Source organism: Thunnus maccoyii, chromosome 7, assembly GCF_910596095.1.
Source record: "Thunnus maccoyii chromosome 7, fThuMac1.1, whole genome shotgun sequence".
NCBI classification, from domain to species: Eukaryota; Metazoa; Chordata; class Actinopteri; order Scombriformes; family Scombridae; genus Thunnus; species Thunnus maccoyii.
Window position 1 is genome coordinate 11970033 of NC_056539.1, and position 22786 is coordinate 11992818.

The 22786-nt window shown below is 41.1% G+C and overlaps 1 protein-coding gene across 11 annotated transcripts in view; it reads right to left on the reverse strand.

The window, feature by feature from the left end:
• Positions 1 to 2955: 2955 nt before the first annotated feature.
• Positions 2956 to 22786, reverse strand: part of celf5a (cugbp, Elav-like family member 5a) — a 192057-nt gene continuing 172226 nt past the window's right edge. For 7 of the 11 annotated variants that reach the window (XM_042415892.1, XM_042415903.1, XM_042415902.1 and 4 more), the window contains 6 exons: positions 20451 to 20616; positions 12185 to 12400; positions 11806 to 11898; positions 10397 to 10540; positions 7520 to 7683; positions 2956 to 7106 (listed from right to left, as the gene is read on the reverse strand). In XM_042415892.1, the coding sequence (XP_042271826.1) occupies positions 7556 to 7683; positions 10397 to 10540; positions 11806 to 11898; positions 12185 to 12400; positions 20451 to 20616 (747 nt within the window). In that variant the 3' untranslated portion in view covers positions 2956 to 7106; positions 7520 to 7555. The remainder of the gene's footprint in view (positions 7107 to 7519; positions 7684 to 10396; positions 10541 to 11805; positions 11899 to 12184; positions 12401 to 20450; positions 20617 to 22786) is intronic. The other 4 variants (XM_042415895.1, XM_042415896.1, XM_042415893.1 and 1 more) reach the window with 4 other exon arrangements.

Below are 22786 nucleotides of genomic sequence, written 5' to 3' on the forward strand. Positions count from 1 at the left end.
AGAGCGTCCTCTCACACAGTTGAAAGGGATTTCTTGACAACTTGAAATTTGGAAACTCCTTTAAAAAATGTATATTGACATTGAAAAGTTCTTTTTTTGCTGAGACTAACATTTTTTTCTTCTTCATGGAGTCCTGTCCATATAAAGTATTAGCAAAGAAGATGCGGCGTTGAGTTGCAGGAAACTGCTCACGCTTGTATAGATTGCTCGTCCACCCTCTTTGAGCCATCCTGTCTTGACTTTCCCCTGTAAACAAGGACAATTACCAAGATAATGAGTTGAGGAAAAAAAGTGCTTGAGTGATTGATACTCTCAATGGGGAAATTAATTTGATATTAATAGAGCACTTGGCAAGATAAATAGATAGTGGTGTGTGAGTCCTCTCCTTGATTGATAATGGATAGATTGATGGGTGTCTTAATGCAAGATGTTCCTCAGACTTAAATGAGGTGGCCTTGATGAGGAGAGACTTTTGCATCACAAGATGATCAAGTGTTCATTGAGATTCAAATTACTTTGATACTGTTATTTAAGTGAGAGAGAATTTTACCCGAGGCTGGAAATATTATTAATAACAGATAATCTAGAGCTTGATGTGAAGGAATAATGGCTGCAGAAAACATCTTGCACATAAAAAAAAACATTCAAATGTGCATCAGTTTAGAGTCTTTGTAGATTTATTGATGCAAAAGTATGCACGTTCAATGGCTCGTGGGATGTTTGTCAGCCACAGTTATAAACTCCTTCAGTTGTTCTTGTGAGGTTGTGTTTGCCTTCACTTTCACAAGTGATCTGCTTGCGTTATTCCCACAGTTACTGATGACTCGTAAGAACCCCTATAACCTTCTCGCCGAAGCATTTTGCTTAATGATGCACTCAAAGTCTGATTGTTGCGCCGAGTGGAAGACGTTTAACATACACACACATTACACCCTGTTACATGGGTCACCGCCGCAGAACAGAGAGAGCGAGAAGTTACTCATTTCTCAGGGAGTTTGTGTGAGAGTGTGTGTGGGTTTTTAGACAGCTCTAGACGCAGCGATTATACAGCTATCTCACACCGCAGGCTCTCTCATACCTGACCAACTCAATCCTTCTGTGTCTCCTCAATAATCAGAGTGACAGCAAGCAACTAGACATATCTCACCCACTGGCTCACTCCAGAATGGATGACCTACATATCAAATCATACGCTCCTGGCTTCTGTGATAGAGATTTGGGGTGGGGGGTGGGTGGGGGGGAATAACACTGTATGATTGGCAGTCCTACTTTAGTAAACACGTTGCATCCCCTGGGTTTCTGCCTCTTCATATGTATTCTCCGTGAAAGGTAAAACACCACGTCTAAGGAAAACGACCTGCAAAATTCTACAAGTTCCTAGCCATTACAGCATTGCTTCCTGTGCTACTGTAACAGTGGGGAGCAACTGAAAACACCTGGTTGTCTGAGTGTGTGTTTTTATTAAAGAGCCTGTGTCACCAAACTTTTAACAAATGGCCCCCCGGCACCCTGACGCCCTGAAAAACCCAGCTCGGAAATTAAGCATCTGCATCATAAATCTTGGAAAGTTACAATAATTTGCAATTCACTCCCTCATCAAAGGCAATATTACCCTAATTTATTATCTCCCTGCACGAGGGGCGCGCAAAGGCCGTGGAGATAAGAGTTTATCAGGAGGGGGATTGATTTTCATTAACTGATTGTAATAAAGATAAACTGCCTGCCGTGCACGCTGACCAAGAGCCACACTTTATTGTAATTGGGACAATTTATTTCATGAGCCAGTGGTTCTACTTTTTTGTCCCCCCCTCCCTCCCTCCCTCCCTCCCTCATTCCTCCCCTCATTCTTTTTTTTTTCACATCTGTCTCTCTGCTCCTCAATGTGGCATCACAGCTTCTTTTGCTACAGTGACTGCTGATGTATGAGGAGGAGGTGTATGTGGAGGGGGCAAGTCAGCTGTCTGCAGATATTGTATCAGATTTATGCTCCTGACATCAAAACAAAGCAGTAGTTACTATATGTAAACTTGACTGATAACTCCATGCCTTCTTTATATCAATTTACTGCTTCCTGCTTGTCAGGATGATAATGTTAGTTGTCTTTCTCTTATATTCATATGATCCATGATACCTCCCAACTGAGAGGTGTCTGATGTTTATGTGCTGTTGTTTTGTTTTTGTACTGTGATCCCATCATATGTGTCCTGACACACATTTCAGCTGTAGCGTGTCTCCCTGCAGCAGAGCAGCAGCATCAGGTGACCTGCTAACCGGTAAAGCAACGAGCTTCCAGTCTCCACAGTGACAGATAATCTAAATCATCCTACACACTGCACCACTGAGTTTTCCATATGAGTATGAAATGGGTTACATTTCCACCACTGAAGCTTCCAGCATTTTTATGAAGTCTGAATTCCAAAGTAGACTCCTGCAAACCGCCTCATGTCATGCAGTATGTGTCCCACCACAAAAAAAAACAAAAAAAAAACATGACAAATATTTTAAAATGCTGAAGCTGCAGATGTGCACAGTAGCAGTAACCCAGTTATCTTTCAAAGATGACATCGTCACAGTTTCATCACTTAAGGTGTCAGCGACAGACTCCGAGGTGGTGAGCTGTGAGAGGTCGCCAACACCCTGCAAACTTTCAAAGTGCTTGAGACAGGCGAGGGGAAGCGGTTCCTTGTGCAACAACTCCCCCTCTCTTTGCATTTTGGTTTCACACTCCATTCAAATACAACATAACCCCGAGAAAACAAAACATCCAGTTTGAATTTTTATTGTAAAATTGGAAAAAAAGGAGAGAAAGAGAGAAAAGCCCCAATAAGCATTTCTTTTTGATACATATCTTTATCTTACCATAACCATAAATAAAAAGAAAATAAAAGAAGAGGCAAAATAAATAGATAAATAAATAAATAAATAAATAATAAATAAACATTAAGTTACATACTTGACCCGATAATTATAAAATTATTAAATCATCAGTCATTAATATGAAGTAATCTAAGCAGCAAGTATTAAGAAATTTCAACAGGGGAAAAATGTTTGGTTTCTCAGGCTAATACAGAACACTTAGTCTTTTTTTTTTTAGTTTTTTCTTTTTTAATAAAAAGATACTGCTTTCCCTGTTAGTTAATCCATGCTGTACTGACGCTGCCACAAAAACAGGTGGCGCTCTCCTTTTTAAAAAAAAAAATAAAAGAAAGAAAAACAACCTGTAAACAGCATTTTCTCCTCCAGGTTTAAAGAATAGTACTGAGATTCCTCTTTTGCGCCCTGTATGTCAGTAAAGTCTACTTCACAGACTCTGTACTGTTGTTTATATGTTTTTGTTTGCTTTGTGCTGAGAAAACCAGAAATTTAAACATCTTTATAAAGCGAAAACCCTCTCCCTCCCCAAACCCCACCCCCATTACAAACCCTAACCTATATGTACCCAAAGAAAGGTCCTGTGCTGACTTTCCATAATATACAGATTTCATATTTATAATAAGTTACTATCCTTAGCATTCAAACCATAGTTAAAGAATCATATTGTTAATACGAGTAGTACCATATTCATAATCTTTAACCCTCCCAGCCCCCGTTGAGCATGCTCAGAGATTGAAAGGGCACCATGGTAGGATGACAAACATAAAAAAAAAGACAAAAATGGATGCAAGAGTGAAAACAATGTAAAAAGATCAACTTTAGCTCAACCACATGCAGCTTCATTAGAACGGGAATTTCCTTTCTTTTTTTAAAAACCTTGTCAAAAGTGGATTTTCTGGTCATTCAACTATGTTGATTACGAAAACAACAAGACTGTTTTCTTGAATTTCATTCATTTCATTGCTCGCTCTTCCCTTCTCTGAATTTCACAGTCGATATGTATATAAAGGCCTACTGTATGTACAACATACACAACTGCAAGTCATTCGGGTTGGAAACAGTCTCCCTCCACAAAACTTCACTTCACAGTGTTAATTGTGTTTAATCAAATTTTGGCAGAATGAAATTAACTCAACATCTTTTCGAACTCATTACGTTTCAGCCACAGCTGGCATCTTTAATTTGCGTTACCCAAGCTGTTGTGAAGGCCAAATTTAATTTGATTTTAATAATTCAAAAAACTCTCCAGTTGAAATCCCATGAGAAAAGATTTTTTGAGCGGGTTTATAAGGCCCTGTATGGCCGGGGGAAAGGAGGGCATATATCACGGCTTCCTAAAGCTGCTGGGTGGAAAAATCCTATTGTATATCATTACAGGCTGGTCTGACCCTCCCCCTAAAAGGTTGTACTATATCACAAAACCAAATACTTCATTCTACTAATAAATATATCCTGAAAATTAGCATAGGCCTGTTCATAAGAAATCTTCTTAAGCCACTACACTTTTCAAGGAATCCGGCACATGTCTGTAAAGTCTGATGAGGAAATGCAGTGGATATGCTTGCATAAATTTGGCAATTCATGATGAAAAAAGGCATTCTTAAACATGTCTCCTCAACATTTCTGCAACAGAACAATATACAGTGAATGTGGGTCAACTGAAACTTACATCTCCTTTCTAATAATACTGATACAGGATTTACAGTAGATTCAGTGAAGGCATCAGGACCTGGGAAGCCATTCTGGTGATGACATTTCTCGTACCGGACTACAGAAGTGTAGAAGTCATATTTTCAGAAGACGGCATTGTGATTCGATGACTGAAGCACTGATGTGTCTAAAGTTTACAGTGATGATCGGAGCACTGAGGTTTTTACAGAGTCCCGAGAGGCAAGCTGCTTCAGAAACTGAGTAAATGAATGGCATGCTGGAAGAATTTTAAAATGAAAAAGAGTGGATGTTAATGGAACAAAGCTGAGACTTAAAAAAAAAAAAAGGCGATTCAGTGAAAGCAAAGGATTAATGAAAAACAGATTTCATCTCGGATGTACTGCGCGTGTGTCTATGTGCCTCTGTGAAAGCATCAGCATGGATGATGCAAGTTTTAGTTAATTAGTCATATCTGATACGGCGAGATGTGTCGTGACCACACTGTATAGGAGCCATGTGTGACCGGCGCTAATGGTAAGCTGTCTTCTTGTTGAAGCAGCAGCAGCTGTAGCAGCTACACTTACAGGCCTGCTGCTGTCTAATTGATGGATCATTTTGCTCTTAATTTGACCTCCTAAGGCTGGTAATGCCAGGTTGTTCCTCACCGTGTACAAGCTCATACTGTGCTATTATACCCTTTGGAAAAAAAAAAAAAAATACAGCTGCTCTTCACTGAAGAACTCATACAATCTACTCTAAACACCAAACACAGATCCTGTCACAGCCACGTAAAACCTCTCAGCCTTTTAGTTTCTTTCCAATAATGACATATATTTAAGTGTCCCACAGGACGTGCTGCCTCTGTCAAGATTTGAGATAACTTCTGACACTACGGATGGTAGTAAAAGACAGACAGACAGTGCTGCATCTCCCTGCCATCCAACCACTGAGAGAAAAATGAACTCTGTCACTCAGTCAATTCATTCAAAATGCCAATGTGTAATTGATTGTGCATCTCTTGCCCTGCGGTGCCGCTCCCCATCTGATCAATATTATCATTATCCTAATTATGCTGTGGGTTAGCACTCGGCCCCCGTGAACTGATGGTCCCTATTAAGAGAGAGATATGCTGGCACTTGAGGTGAGGAGAGAGAGGGGTGGAGAGAAGAGGAGGGGAGTCTGCTCTCGCCTGCTGAGAGCAGCTGGAGAAGCTTGGCAGTGGGAGAGGGCACGACCCGGCAGGGGCCACTGTGACACGCCGATGGAAACTTTTACAACTGCTGTCAAGCTCATTTGTATATTTTATTAAGCAGTTAGAGATGCTGTGCTGTTTTACTGCTGCGTATCCAGCTCAGCCGGGTGGCACTTTTACCACAGTGCTTTATGGTCAGATTATCTGTAATATCTCGGCTTTAATGATGACATGGAATGACTCTTTCTGGCGTAGATCAGAATGACTATCAATTACGGCATAGCGACGTGCCGCCATAGCCGACGCAAAGAACAGACAGCAGTGTCACATGGCTAAATACACTGTAGGTCTGTGCTCTGAGAGGCGGTTATTGTTTCACATTTTGGCACCACAGGACTGTTTTCTTCTTCTTCTTCCGACACAATAACACAAACAGATCACACCTCCGAGATGAAATGCTGTGAAGCAGATGAAGTAATGAGTGGCAAAAGAACATATCTGAACATGCCCGGAACAATGTCTAACCCACATATTCTACGCCACTAAAATAGTATAGCTTTATTTTTTATACATTTTTTTTTCCTGTTTTGTTTTAATATTCTCAAAACCCAGTAGCTATAAATGTAAAAGGAAAAGAAACCAAAACCCCTTTCCTCTTTTTTTCAACCTGAAGCTAGTATTTCTTCTTAAGTTTAACATTGTAATATTATTAGTAGTAGTTTGTAGTATTAGTATCATTAATACTATATATTACTGTTCAGAACAATAAAAATGTTTGGTCCTTTGGTCCCTTAGGGGTGAAAGATTTGCAGTTCTACTGTTGCTAATGGAAACCTCAGTGACCTCCAAGAGTCATAGTTCTGCGCTTGCTGAGACGGTGAGAGAATAAGAGAAAGAGGGAAAGAGAAAGAAAGTCTGTCAGTGGACATATAGAATAGCTTCTTTTTTTCCACTGTTTTTCTTGATCTTCAAGTTTTAACCCTCATTTGTCCAGTACAGTAAAAGCCACAAGCGCCTCTTTCCTTATATATATGTGTATATAATATGTATATAGAAATCTATTTGTTGTTGCTGCTTTTTTGTTTGTTAGTTTGTTGCTTAATTAACAATTCAAGTCTCAACAAGAAAAGTTCTGTTGTTCAGTCTCATCTTTTTTCAGTTTTTTTTTTCTTCCCGTCTTTCTTGCACTGTGCCATCTGTTACTGTTAAGTCCCCACGGTGAAGTGCCTCCTCTTTCGCATCTTCTTTTTCTGCCGTAACCTATATCTTCATAAGTAAATGCTGATATGTCTTCAAAAATTCCTTATGTGTTGATTTTTTTAAAACATATTTTGCTTTCAAAGAAAAAAAGTTTAACTCCTCCGAGATATCTTCACGTGTCCTCTAAAACCTGAAAAATAGAACAGAAAGGCAATTTCAGATCTCACTGCTCATTAAACTGTCATTCGAAAGATCCATTTCTTTAAACTTTGGATAGTTCAATATGGCTCTATTATATCAGTGTAATGGTCTGGAGAGAGCTAACCCACACTGGCATACCAATCCATCTTTGTCAATCACGATGATGACAGATTTTCCCATAATTAATATGCCTGCTGTGCCGCATATGAAATAAACCCTTATAGTTTCTACATGTCTGCAGATATCAAACTCTGGACAAATTTAAAGTATTTAGCCAAACATACAGCATATTTAATACTCAAATAGATTAAAACTGGTGTTAAATCTTCATCTTAAACAGACACAATGTTTAGGATCTATATCTTGAACCAGCTACAGTGCTTTGACACTTTGTAGACTCACCTGTGCTGCTGCAATGAATACTAAAGGTAGGCTGTGTCAGTAAGGGCGGCTGGCATCCTTCGGTCTCTTTAGCTGGACTTTCAACCTCTTCATCCCAATCTGAAAGCCATTCATGGCTTGAATAGCTGCCTGTGCACTAGCAGGGTTGTCGAAGCTCACAAAACCTGTCAAAAAGAACAGATTCATTAATCCTAAAGGGAATGAGCCAAGTGTGAGTAAATATTAAAGGATGCTATTTAATACAAGACTCAACTGCCTGTTTGAAAAAAAAAAAAGAAAACAGGTGAGACACATAAACAAATATCTCTCAGTGTTTTTTCTGCTTGATCGTCCTCGTCTACAACACACAGGTGTTGCAGGGGTTTCTGTTCCTGTCTAGCTCTACATGGAGTCTAGATGGCGCTGTTGAGGCAGGCAGTGCCTTTGTGTGTGCTGACTGGCAAATGCTGGGAGTCTGAGATAGCGTCAATGAAAATAAGCTTGAAAGTTGTTGGTTTTTTTTGTCTGTTTTTATAGTTTAATATGTCCACAATAGAAGCCAACATGTTCAGATTGGATGAAGAGCAGCTGCACAACTTCTCATCCAGTTTTGCAGCAACTGAAATAACAGATCTTATTGGGACTACAGGTGCAACAAGTGTGGGGGGGGGGGGGGGGGGGGGGGGTGCTATTAAAAGCCATCACTGTTGTGATGTTTTCTCCTGGTTGACAGACTTTTAAATGTTAGAAGGGTGCAAATGGGTATAATATAATAAAACAAGATAGGATTAATCACTAGTTCAACTTCATTTTAGTAATAAATAAACAGCAGAAAAGATAAATGTGTCCATATTTGATAATAGTGAGTCCATCTTTGAAAATACTGATAACATGGGAAGACACAGACATGAGTGTCGGCAAATATACACTGGATATATTATGGAGGTGCCTTCTTTAAAAATGTTTAATAATCAATCTGATCTGTATCAGATTGGCAGATTCCATCCAGTCATCAGTATAAATATTTTCAACTTAATAATGTTCTTTCATCGGAGCTTTCTGACAACCTCTAGAAATCCCAAAATACAAAAATGAATGAGCAGGAGTCACTGTACAAAGTAGTTCAACCAAAACAAGAGCAAACATAGTTCATCATGAGGAGACAAGTCTGCCTCAGACACAAAAAAACCCCCTCAGTGCATTTCCTCAAGATACACCCCTCCTCAAACCCATGCTGAACATCCTGTTTCCATCATGTGTAAAAATAAAGCCTTGAGAATTCAGTGACCAGAAACTGCAGTGGAGTGTTTCTCCGCTTGATGCGCTCCCCTGTGTCTGTGGTGTCATTAGGAACAGTCGATGACCCATGAAAAACAGCAGGAGCCTCTCCACGTCCACAGCCACCTGGGAGAGATGTCTGCCTGGCCTGCTTGGCTCTGGGTTGGCCCATTAGGGTGAAGGCTGGCCAGTGAGGAGGGCTGAATGGAGGTATAAAGAAAGTATAGAGGCAGGGAAAGGAGGTGACCTGCTAACCTGCCATCAGGTTAACACATTGGGGCTGTGGAGGAGCGGAGATGAGATGGAGAGGAGATGCAGGCTTGAGAGCTCCGAGCCCTCCCTTCAGTCCTGTCACACATTACGAGTCTGCTTTCTCTTTCTCTGTTTCCTTGTCTTTTGCTCACCATCAATCTAAGTTTATCCCCTCTTTCTCCTTTCCAGATTAATTACACCAGTGTGCCCCCTCCTTCCCCAGGCCTAACATTATGTTGTAAATGCATAGTGTATAAGTCAATACAGCAAATAGGTCTTCTTTCATGAATTTATATGTTATTAAGTCCCCCAAGGGAGACAGGACTGGCGATCAATTTTGCACAGGGTTCTGTGGTTCCCTGAAGTGAAAACAAATGCTGATCCATAATTGTCCTTTGCCCCCCCGACACCCCTACCCCCTCACCCCCAGCATCCCAGCCTGCCTCCTCAAAGTTTTTATAAGCCCCGGGGCTTGTTGGTATGTGTAGGCTGACAGAGCTAAATGGGACAGGAGGCGTGGAGGTGCGAGTGTCAGCCTCAGCAGGGAGGGTATTGACAGATATTAGGGTTACAGAACGGTGATGCGGATGCTGAGACAGCACCTCAAGGTTTTCAGGTCACACAGCTGCCCAACAGAAACAAGGACGTGGAGCGTGATCGACTACATCATGGCTAGTTTGGCTACAATGTATTCATCACATTTTTTTTTTTTTCCACAGTGCTGATGCCAAAACACAACAGTCATCAAGATGTAAATTCAGGTCAGTCAGTCAGGGGCAAGATCATTCACTTCTTCATGTCTGTGTGCTGTAAAACATTATCAGAATCTGCAGCCAAATATTTTCTTTTGCAAAAGAATTTTTTTTTTTTTTTTACAAAAGTTTATGTTTAGTGAGCAGCATGACAATAATTAAAGAAAGCTTCCATTATTGTGAATGTGTAACTTTCACTAAGAAGTTTCACGCCTTAGCTGTGAGTTTTTACACCCACAAATGTCTGAATATTTTGAAAAAACTGCAAAAAAACTATTCAAATCACATTGCTGTGTGCCTGACTCCTGAAAACATCTGTTATGCATTTCCCTCAGATGTATTTATTTAAATAGAGATTGAGTTTTTTCCCCCTTGTATTCCTCTCTATCTCTTTATATTGTAGATATCTTAGAGGCCTGTGCATCCAGACCTGGCATTCATGCAGTTTAATGTGAACGGCAAAAAAAAAATCTACAAACAAGCATGATCTTACCTTGAGAAAACACAGAGCTCTATCTGAGAACATGTCAGCTAAAAAGTCTTTTATTGTTACATAATGGTACAACTGTGTGTCTCGGACTTGATAGCTGTGTACGAGAGGCAGTGAATAACTCACCGAAGCACTTGCTCTGGTTGGTTGCCCGGTCCATGAAGACTTTAGAGGAGATGACGGTGCCGAAGGGCAGAAACATCTGCATGAGTTCATTGTCTCCAAACTCCTGTGGCAGGTGGTAGATGAATAGGTTACAACCCTCCGGACCTAGACAGAGAGAGAGGAAGAGTGTTTGGAATTAAGTTATTGTGTTATAAGCCTGTATATGTGTGTGTGGTGTGTACTAAGTCAAACTCTTATCATAAACAGTGACAATACCTTGATAATAACATAAAAACATTTGTTGTTTATACGTGGTTCTCTAGACCACCTGTCTGGTTTAATTTAAGTCACATTGATTTTAGTCATATAACTGTCACTTTGGCACAATGACTGACATTACCCTGATATTTGAATAACATACTTTTGCCACCATGGATGTTTTGAAAATTTGCTGCTCATTTATTCATATATTTTATATTCACATGGTATTTGTACTGCAGGAGCAGTTCTCCAAAAATAAATGTAGAATATATTAAATTAAGCTGAGAACTTATTTCAACTGTGAATGTGGAGTTTTATGTAAGCGGTCTCTCAGGTCAACTGAATTAAGATAAGTGGAATTAGATTTCCAGGACATCTGTGACATTATCAGTGATTAAACATCTCTGTTCTTAAAACACAAAAAACAATTGAAACAATTGCCTTGATTGTCTGATACTGTATGGATACTGAGAATCCAACTAGCAACTATCAGTAGTGTGATTCATGTGCTGCAAAAGCCCCGTTTTTGTAATACAATTATAAATCTGTCTCATTCTCCTGCAATCTGTGAGGGGCTGTTAGGGGGCATTTACTTTACATATAGCCTTCAATCACTCTGTGGCAGGTAGTTCATATACATAACCAATACCAAAAATCTGCTATTACTAATTCACTGTAAATTACACAATTTGTTATTTCAATATCTTCAAATCCTTCTCTTCTGTCCTACTCTGCCCCACGTGCAACCTTACTACTACGCACTTTCATTCATTTTGTCCGTCTGGGTTGCAATGCCACTATTCTCACAGATGAAAAAAGCATGGGCCTATGTGGATAATGTATAACTTGTTTATTTTTGAGATGTACAGTATAATATAGTTGTATTAACAGTGCTCTATCATCCTTTATATATCCATTACCTAAGATGAGATGTGAACTGCATTAAGTAATATTGCTCTCTCAGCTGTTCCGCTTTATTACAGAGAATGAGATGTGTACAGTGTAAAAGTAATATTCTTCTCTCACACTCACATTCTTAATATATGTATACACAGAATGAGGTGTGTACAGCATAAAAGCAATATTGGTCTCTCATGCTCATCTTCTTTATATATATCTATTACACAGGATGAGATGTGTGAAGTGTAAAAGTAATAATGTTCTCTCACCCTCACCTTCTCTCTGCTGCTGCTGCTGGATGACCTGGGGTGGTTGGGGCAGTGTCTGGCCAATGGGAGTCAGCGTGGTGGCGGGGTAGATCGCTACAGAGGGAAAGAGAGGGATAGAAAGAAGTACAGATGGTGTAAAATGTGGATCCTGCAGAGAATGGTGTCAAGGATGCTTAAGGTCGATCACGTAAGCGTAACATGTGTAATCAAAGGCTCTCTGATGGTATGCTCTGAGGCGCCATCCTCCACTATCTGAATACTCACACTCGTACAGTCTCTCTTAAGTAATTGTCTCCTTGCTGCTACTTATTTAGCATTTACAGCTGACTGTAAAACCCTATAAATAGAGCACTGTAAACAAAGCATTCCTGGCTCTCACCTGTGTATTGCTGTACCCCGGTGAAGGCTTGCTGGAGGGTGTCAGCAGCGGTGGGGCTCTGGGTGGAGTAGGGCGGCAGGCCGTTGGTGTACACGGTCTCCACGGCAGGGTGTCCGTTGGGCTGATGAGGGATGCCGGTGAATCCGTTGACGATGGGCGTGACGATGCTGGGCACGGCAGAGGTGGTGATGTTGGCTGGTGGAGAACTGAGGCCTGCTGGGGGGAAAAAAAAGATTTGCGGTTACCGGATCATGATCTACAAGCTGCTGACATTACAAAACAGTTTAAGTATTAAGACATAGATAAGTGTACACAGAGACATGCTCCCTTATTGCGTAGAAAGAGTAAACACTTGCACGCACACACACACACATACACACACACACACACACACAAAGCTTGTGACCGCGAGCTACGCTGCATCTCCTCTCTAATGCAAGGACACGGGTGCGACGTGAGTCTGTCACATATCCGCCGTTTGTCGTGACACATCCTGCAGGATGGCTGGGAAGTCAACCTGTGAAAAATGAGCCTGTCTGTAGTGTTTGCGCGATACCCTGCTGGCTCCTACTGCTCAAGATGATGAAACCACTATGCAACTTCTGAGGAAAAAAAAAAAGAAAAAGATCTGGACTAGATAGAAGGAGATTACAGAGGGAGATTTGCTTGAACGAGCAGGTCGCAAAAACACAAAGATGCCTCTTACTTTTATATATCATAAAAAAAGACAAAATAACAACAGTTGGCAGTTTGACAAATGGGTGGGTCATAACATATATGGTACACGCCTGAAAGGCAGCTGCAGGTTGGTTCATGAGTGGAATCGAAATTGGATGCTCCCTGTCCTCTCATTCAATGCATTTTAAAAGGACCCTCCTTTGAAAAGTGTTTCCAATTATGCCGGGAACGTCAAAGTACCCATTTTGAGCAGAATCTCACTGTGTGATGGTCTCTCTAAAAGGGCTGCTCCGTGGCAAAGCATCCAAGCTTGTTGAAGTACAGCTCCCTTGAGGACCACCTCTCAATCTGGAAACCCTAGCCCTGATTGGACAGAAAGCCCAGGTTGTCACGGAAACCCTTCAGCATGCCATATCCTCACAATCTGGTGCCTCAGTTAAAGAACCCCCTATGAGAGGTGGTCCGGATAGGGTAAACAATCACATCCAGTATATACATAACATGCGTTGAGATTTATGCTAATGCAAAGGTAAATATGCTCTACATCACACACTGAATCCTCCCACCACTGAGTAATATCATCTACATATCCATATGGAATTGCTTTTCTTTTTCCCAATCCCTTTCTTCTCCTTTCTCCTCTCCACTCCTTGTTTCTCCTCTCCTCACCTCTCTCCTCTCCCTGCCTCAGCATTTAAGTCATGAGGAGGTTGACAGTGAGGCAGGCAACTGCAGTGACCAGGGGAATTGCCCGAGTCCAGTGAGAGCTGTTGTGTCTTTTGCACTGGTTTCCTTTTTTTTTCTTTCTTTCCTGAAGCCTCCCCACAATTGCTTGTTTCCTGTGGAGCTGTGATGAATTAGACTGCAGCTTCAGCCCATTCTCCTACCAGGACCCAGGAGACTGCCGCTCCTATTCTGGGGGCTAGAGACAGCTAGTCTGCTCGGGCCACACGCACTCTACTGTACCGCCAGATAATGCACCCTCTCCATCATCAGGCAAATTCATTTTCCAACGCTTAGCAGTGCTGTGGGAGCACATGTCTACGTATGTGTAGCAGTTGTAGTGATAGTAGGAGTAGCAGTGGTAGTAGTAAGTGGGGTAGTGTGTGTACATGCAATTACAGAAGTTCAAGGGTCAGCAGTTGGACATGACATCTGTGGTAAGGGCCAAAAGGGAATGACAAAAGTAACAGATTGGGGCCACCGAGTCCAGTCAGGTTATCATGTTGGAAAGGTCGCAACAGGGAATAAGCATAAGAATCATACATGTAATAAGTAGAGCTTTGATATTGTAGTGAGGCAAAGCTCTGAAACATTTAACACAAAATAAGGAAGCAGCAAAGCTTCCACTAGTTTCCCTCCATTGAAGAAATAAACCGAATGGTAAAAAATACTACAGGAACTGGGTTATACATGTATTGGGTCACAAAATGGGGTTATGATATCAGAAAAAGACAATAAGCAACACTATGCCCAATAAAACAATGATTACATGAGAAAGCTATTTCTGCAGTCATCATCTCTATCCTTACTGTCACAATTGTCCAATATCCAACATGAGCAGGCCCTGAAAATGTTCTCCTCAGTTGAAATGGGGAAGTATTTACTACTATCCTGAACTAGAAAATAGGACATTTTCATTTTATACCTCAGTGGACATATAGTTCTTGCATTGTGGGAAATTGTATTCATAGCCTGTTTACAATGCACACAAGAATGCCAATATACATGTTGCTGTCAGTGTGTGCTGTGTGTATTGGCCTGTAATAATGACATGCTGTTCCCCTCTCTGGCACGGGTGAAGACGAAGCTATGGGACAGCAGATTACATATTCTACACAGCCCGCTCTTAACTATCACTTCTCCACTCTTAGACTGCACTGTTAAACGGTACGTATACGTGTATGTCACATATATTCGTGTTATGAAAGCAAAATTATGTTCATATTCTTGCTGGCTGCTTCTTAGAGGGGAAAACTGTTGATTTGCTCTTTGCGATGATTGCCTCACGAAAGAAGTCTTCACATGTGACAGAAGTATTTATTATGCTAATTATACATTCAAATCAATGAGGAATGCTATACCCACACTGGAGAGTGCAGTCATTACCAGCACAAGGACTGTCTTTCGCTGGAGCAAGTAATAAGCACTCAAAACAGATGCTTTCATCTAACTGATTTAAAATGTGATGCATTTAGACCAAAGAGAAAATGTTTGCCAGGGTCCTTAAGATGTGAATAATAAATCTCAATATGGGAAGGGCAGCTTTTTCAAAGGCCAGTTGATATACCAAGAAAAACTATGTGACTTTGAATACTGTCCTTTAGATACTAATACATATTTGTGAAGCAAATAAAATGTGACATAACATAAATGCATTTCCAAATGAATGTGTTTCACTTTCTGCCACTAACTTTGATACAATTTTAACACGTAAATCAAAGTACAAATTTAAATGTAAGCTAAGGACAAGTCTGTTCTGTGTTAGATAAAGAGTGATTGTTACCAATAATGTATATCCTACAAGCAGTTATGGATGACAAGATCATTTTTTTTCTTTTTTTGATGGCTTTGCTTTGGACCTCTGGGATACACACAGTGAGTTTTGGTGAGAGACACTGAATGTAAACATAACTTGTGTTTGTTTACAAGAAAACTACATAGTCCACCTTTAAGGGCTAATCTCAGTCAAACATTCAGTTTATGAGTGTAAGATTCCTCTGTTAACCTTCCTCTTTAGTTTACATTTAGGCATCATCTTAACAAAGATTAAATATGTGCACTCCATCTGCACTCTGTAATTTGAGGGATTTTCTGCATGAATAAAGCAGCATTAGTGCCTCCATTGATGACCTTGTTAATATTTGTGAGAATGCGCTCATATGCTGATGACGCAACTCTCTGCTGACGTGTGACATCTCTGGCTGAAGGCCAAAGTGGAAGCTAGCCAGAAGCAGAGGTCTCCGCATAAAGAATAGATAAATAAATATCTGGGGAGACAAATGAACAACAACTTTGAACCATCAAAAGCCAAAGTCTGTGATGCTCTTGAGGAAAAGAATTGCATCAAAGCTTGCTCACCAGCTTGTCCGCTAAAGAGCTCAGCCTCCTAGGAGTAATTATGAACAGAAAACTGTCAGGGTCCGAACACATCATCAACATGATCTCCATCAGGAAATGAAGAGCTTTGAGGGGAGTGGCCGCTGAATTGAACATGCAGAGTAGAATCTATAAAGATCTGCAGTGAATCACTGAGTTGCTCCACCTACAGTTCTCACTTTGGCCTGCTCAACAATATTCAGAAGAAGAAGGCACTAAAAATTATTGAGTGGACCAGGACACCGCCTGCTTTCCCTGCTGTTAAGGTCTTGTACAAAGTGCACACCCACCAGTGGACCTACCTGCTATGCTCCCTACACCATATGTCAGGCAGTGCACCACTCGCCTATCCACAGAACAAACTAGACCACATTGTCTACCTTCCTGTCTTAATTACATCTCATTGGACAAAAGCTTCCTCCAAATTGCTGTTCAAATATGGAATAGCCTCCTTGATTAATGTGTTGGACGGATAACAGAAGACACAAATACATATTAATTATAATACATTTTTAATTTATTTCCAGCTGATGTTAAATGAGGACGATGTGAAACTTGCACCATTAACCTTCAGTATGAAATACTGCAACTTCCCACACTACTAAGCCTCCAGTGCTGTCTGCTCAACTCCTGAGGCTAATGTACATACAATGCACTGACCATACCAATGTGCCTGCCTTTCAGATCCCTGAGCAGACCAGCTGGGAAGTTTGCTCACACAGACCAGATTTAGTCTGTCCGAGAGCTGTAGCGGTGCTCTCTGAAAGTACTGAAAGTACAAACCGGGATGAGGTATACCTTTTGCTTTAACAGAGCTGCTCTCTTTTGCTGCAGGGGTTTGTCATCACTCTGATGCAATATTTCAGATTCATACAGAAAGGGGAAATTTGTATGTGAGGGACAATGGCCCTTTGTGCAGCTGGACATGTTTCTAAGGTGATACTTCTGCCCTTGGAGTCTTAAAGAAAGCAACTACTGTGAATGCATCTTTACAGTGTGAGGCTGTGTACTGGAGGTCACACTTAAGACAAACAGGTGTTCATTTCCCCAGCTGTTTCATCTGTCTCTGAGCAAACTACAGCACTGCATTTTGTTCAAAATGGCTTGGATGTGATAGGTCACTTTAGTTCTGAATCGTTGGGATTCTCATTTATTCTCATCAGCTATGTCGCCACCATGCATTGCTGGTTTTTGATATTTTGTTTTTGCATGTTAACTTCTGACCTTATCTGTCCTTGCATGCGTTTGTTTTACAAATGGCCATTAAATATAAAACATCTGCGTAACATGTAAGATGTGTCATGGAGGACAGGTGCACATATTGAGAAAGATCACTATGTCAAACAGCTCATTAGTTTCATGGTGTTTGTCACCATGGAAGTGTTCTGCATCAATGGTGTAACCATGCTCGAATCCAGCTGGGATATCGCAGCACATCCAGCCTGCCTGTGAGTGGGTTGTCTCTGGCTGTGGAGCATCTGCAGTATATTTTGTGTAATATGCACTTGTGCATGTACAACTTCAGTGTAGAGCAGCAGCATGCAACAGAACATTAGAGTGACTTTGATTACACACTTCTCACATCCTAACAAAGCATCCTTGACACTATGTGTTCCTCACCACATACGCACAGCGGGATCCGCATCGCTCTCCGTTTCTCCCTTCCTCTCCTCCCTCATCCCTCTTTATCTCTCTCTCTCTCCCTCTCTCTTCCTGTTACTCAGACTCTCTCTCCCCTGTTTTGTTTAATTCTTATTTCTTCTGCAGCGCTCAGGGAGCGGCACCTGGTGAACATTATTTTCAAAAAGCATCATCATGCATCATTGTAAGGATACATGCTCTAATCAGTTGAACCATCTGGCAAACGGCTTATGCACCATCAAGCTTAAATGCTTTGCATCTGTTGATCAAATGGATTTCTCATTGTTTTCAGAGTAACACCCTTAACCTCTGAGCCTCTTTGTACTTCGGCTTGCTGTCACAAACAAGATTTTTTATGTTGCAGAGGTTATACTGATCATTTAAATAAAAGATTAATGTCACACCTCTATCTCAAGACCAGGCAGGGTTTTTCATCTATTAAACTATTGCCTGAGCTTTATGTTAATGCAGCGCAGTATGTGCAATTTGCAAAGGCGGTAATCTACCTTTCAATAGTCAATTGCTCTCATTTTGGAAGGAAAGGGAACATTAACCTTTCTACCTTTTATGCCTTTGTATATTTGACACAGTTGCCAAATGTCAGTATTTATAGATATGTTTTGAGCTCAATTTGGTTAATGAGACAACTTAATGCATAAATTAAACCTCTGTCAAAGCAGAGAAGCACTCTGCTCCCAGACCCTAAAAACAGATTCTGATATTACAATGAATTATTCTACTGACTCATGGCAGACATCCTACAGTCTCTCAGTAGTGTCAGAGTCTCTTGGCCTACTTATACAGACAGCCTTGCCAGTAATGTTATGTATTCCTTCAATGAACTCTAAATAAGTCATAGCCACAAGTTTGAAAAAAGGAGAGAGAAAATAGCTGTGTATACTAAAGCAGCAAGCTAGACTACCACTCCTGCAGCTGCTGGCAGCCACACTCAAATTAATGAATGAAGGGGGGAAATAAAACATTTCATATTTATGACAGTCCTTGAAAATTAACAAAAGCCATGCTTTCTCTCAAGGATTAATAATATATTATATTCAATAATAAAAGATAATCAGTCGACCGTGGCTTACATAGAGGCATGTCCGAAAGCAGATAAATAGCACCGTTTTGCTCACATCAGATTCAGAGTTAGAGAAAGTCACTTCTCTTCCATTTTTGTCTCATTTACAGCATTTACAGAATATCTAACAATATTCAGCAATGTTTCCTTTAGAATATAGCAGGGATTTTGCCTTTTGAGATACATAAACAGCACAAACAATGCAACCAGACTGGAGGACAAAGCCCCCCCGCCCCCATACACACACACACGGACTGAGTTCCTTGCATTACAGTTGCATCTTTCATCAGCACTATTGTGTTGCAAAATACAGGTATGAATGCTGAACACAAAGATCTGAATTGCCATACTGTCAGTGCTTTACCCATTAAAATAAGAGGCTTCTCAGCAAGACTGAGCTCTGCTTTTAATCACTGTCTCTGATTGATTATGCCTGCCCAAAAGTGCACACTTTGCACTGAAAACATCACCGTGAATATTTGACAAATGGGTCTCCCCTCTAGATATATTTCCCTACATTGAAAATTATTGCACATGTACCCTACACATACAGCATGTGTGTTTACTGGCATGTTTCATCATCTCACTTTATGTGCATGCGGTCCTTTGGCTTCAGGTGAAGATACGTGTGATAAAAAGGTTAATAAGGATCATGTAGCATTGATTTCCACACATCTGTCCTGTATATTTAAATTCACTGACTGTACTGAATTAAGTAAAGCAGGACCAAACAGGTACTGCACAAAAAAACCTGTCTTTTCTTTGTGTCTGTGGATGAATAGTGAACAGTTTCAACTTAAGAGAATATTTTTCTTCCCTGCAGAAACCACAGTGCAGAGAGAATTTTATATAGTGCAGCAGGTTTATAGTAAGAAGCCAGATTCTTATGATGGTTATAAAGCAAATCTAAAGCAGGCCTTGTTGCACTGATGGCAGTTCTCGCTCACACTGATTGGTTTAAAGTTACCAAAGTCATCACCTTAAAAACTCAATACTGCAGTGTTGACAAAGTAGGTGAACGGAGCACAACAAAGACTTGGATACTGTATTATTTATTTCAGCTCATGCTTTTGTTGAGTGGAGAATCTTGAAGTTTCCTCTGTCTCAAGGAAAATGAAGGAAGCACTGCTGAATAAGCAAATGTTATGCAGTAGGTAGGTATTTCAAAGTCCTTCCCTTGCCTCTGTAATGTATCTGCATAGGAGGTGTTTGTTATGGAAAACAAAACCAAACTGCATGCAGATCATGCACAAGTGCTTCAAAGCACAAGGTCAAAATACTATGGGGAAATTAGCGGCTTATCTGTGAACTTACTTATTGATATTCCTTATTCTGCTGCTGCTATCCCCAAATATTTTCTGCATTCACAAACAACATAAACATGCAAATCCCACTGAATGTATTTTTTCATCTTAGTCTCTCTTTCTCTCCAGTGGAATAATTTTGGATTACCAGTAAGCAGGCACTCTTTTGGCCTTGCTGCAGCTCTAGTTTTTTTGTTCTCACGCTGGATCACGCGCACACACACGCATACGTACACGCACACACACATATATTCATACAGACATTATTGAAAACACAAATTGACCTCCTACAACAACCTCACTTGCATGAATAAATAGACACACACATACACACAAAGCCCACATACAGTTAAGACATTGACTCAAGCGCATAGAGACCCTGCTGTCTACATCACCAACACACCTTCACTCCACAAACACGCATACACTCACGACAGGAAAGGGAATGAAACTGCGTGCTCACCCAGGGTTTGATGAAACTCACCCGACACCGGGGTCATGGGGGTGGGTGGGAGGTTGTTGATGTTGAGCGCCCCCATCTGGTGGATCTGCGTGGCGGGGAAAGCCACGCTAGGCGTGAGGTAACCTCCGTGGCTTGCTGCCATGATGGCTGCCTGCTGCTGCATGAGCTAAAGAAGATGGACATGGAGAAATGGGTGGAGGAAAGAAGGGTTGGATGGGGTGTGTGAGGGAACGGGGCGGGAGAATGGGGTACAAGAGAGGTGAGGGGAGGACAGATTGTAATGAAAAATATAGTAAGTTGGGAAGGAGTCAGACAAAGGCGGGAGAAGGAGGGGGGCAAGAGAGGAGAGAGAAACATAGCCAAGGAAGAACAGAGGGAGGGATGTATGTTGAGGTTGATGGATGGATAGTGCATGGGAAGTACAGAGAAAGTAGAGCGGAATAAAAGAAAGGGAAGAAAAAAGAAGCCTGTCAACCTATGTTTAGTGAATCTGTCTATCCTCCCAGCAGGAAGCCTGTCACCAGCTGCAGAAACGATTTAATAGCTGTCTGTTGGGCTCATACAAATCAAGGCATTGACATGTGCACATTATCTCTGTGCTCAGGGAACAGGCAAAGTTTGCAGAAGAGTTGCAATGTTTTTTCCTTACAGTTGTCAGACTTCACAATACTCTGTTTGGTTGTATAGAATTGCCACATACGCCTCACACTCTCTTCTGTTTTTTTTTTCTGGACTCTTCTCTAATTTTTCTGATGTATTTCTAATGATTGCTTGTAGCCTGATGTTCATCCAGTTTAAAATTTGCTTTGTTTTATAATTTAGTCTGAAACCACTAGGCCTGTCTCTGGGCTACTTTTCCTAAAATAGAAGACATTTTGCAAACAGAATACATTTGGGATTAGAGCGTCATTAAATGGCCACAGTCTTTGCCACTGAAAAGTTGGTTTAGACATTTCTTTGCCAAACAACATTGTTTTTCTGGTAAGTAGAACAGCATTCTGTTTTCAGATGTCACTGAATCCAGATCCAGTCATTTAAAAAATATTTTTTAAAGCAGGCAACTCAGATTCCAGACTATGTTAGTAATACAGTGTGTTAGTCAGAAAGTTGCAATGGCAGTCGATTTTCACCCATTGGACAATCCCACAAAGAGATCAAATCAATAGCCTTTCATTCACTCTGCATTTACTTAGCATGAAGTGAGAGCTGAAACTATTTTCCATCAAATGCAGCCCACAGAGTGTTTATTCACACACACACACACACACACACACAAACATGCATGAAGAGCGATAGAGACTATTTGTGTTTCCGCACTCAGCTTAAATTCTCCCTGTGCAAACCACATGCTGAATGCCTAATTCAGAAAAAAATCCATCACTGTACAATGGCTTTTGCAGCTTGTGAACCAGTGGGTTTATCTAGGGAATCAATAATCTTTTGCAGGCTATGTAGCTGCCCATCAGGCATGCAGACCTGTGTGGTATAGGAATACAAACACAGCTGGACCAACCTCTTGCGCCTGTCTCTGCATCTGTTTAATACTGCATAGCTGCTGTTTGTCAGGAGAGGTGATGATCGTCGTGGCCTGAGACTGACTCGTATAAGCAGAAATCAAACTCTTCTGCCACTGGCACTAACGCTAATGGTGATATTGTGAGACAGTGGCAGTATAGAATGCCACTTTGCTTGTATTTGCATGGGAACCCTGCGACGGAAAAGCCAATTATTTTCCCTCAGTGCCCCTGTCAGGTAACCTGAAAGCGGCTGTCCCGCTGTAGAATGCCCAGTGCTGGCATCTCATCCATTAGCCACATACCTTGCCACTGCTATCTATTAACGCCTTTTGTCATTTGCATAATTTTATCAACGTGACAAATGGGGATCATCCATTCCTTTCCAAATAAGATGAATTGAGCCTTTAAGGGGTCATAGCTGCAAAAGACAGCAAGGGAACAAAAAACTAAACAAAAGCAATGACATAGAAACAAACAAAGAGGTCTAGAGGATCCGGGGCTCCCTTGCTTTGGCAATGCTGTGACTGCCCCCCTCTATTAGGACGTGAATAGGGTTGGACTTCAGGATGAAGGGTCTGACTGGGCTGGTATTACAGAATAAATACACTGTCACACCGCTCACTGTTTCTTTGTCTTTTTTCGGGCTCTGCTTGCTGCTTTCAGCGAGGACTGGGGACTTCAGGCTGGTTCTAATAAGCTTGCAGCCTATTTGTTGTTAGTCCTGTGGCCTTATACAAGGTGCAGTCCTGGATAGAGTAATAATGAAACAGGAGTGAATACAAGCGAGTCCGAAATACTAGCTTCTCCCACAATGCGTGT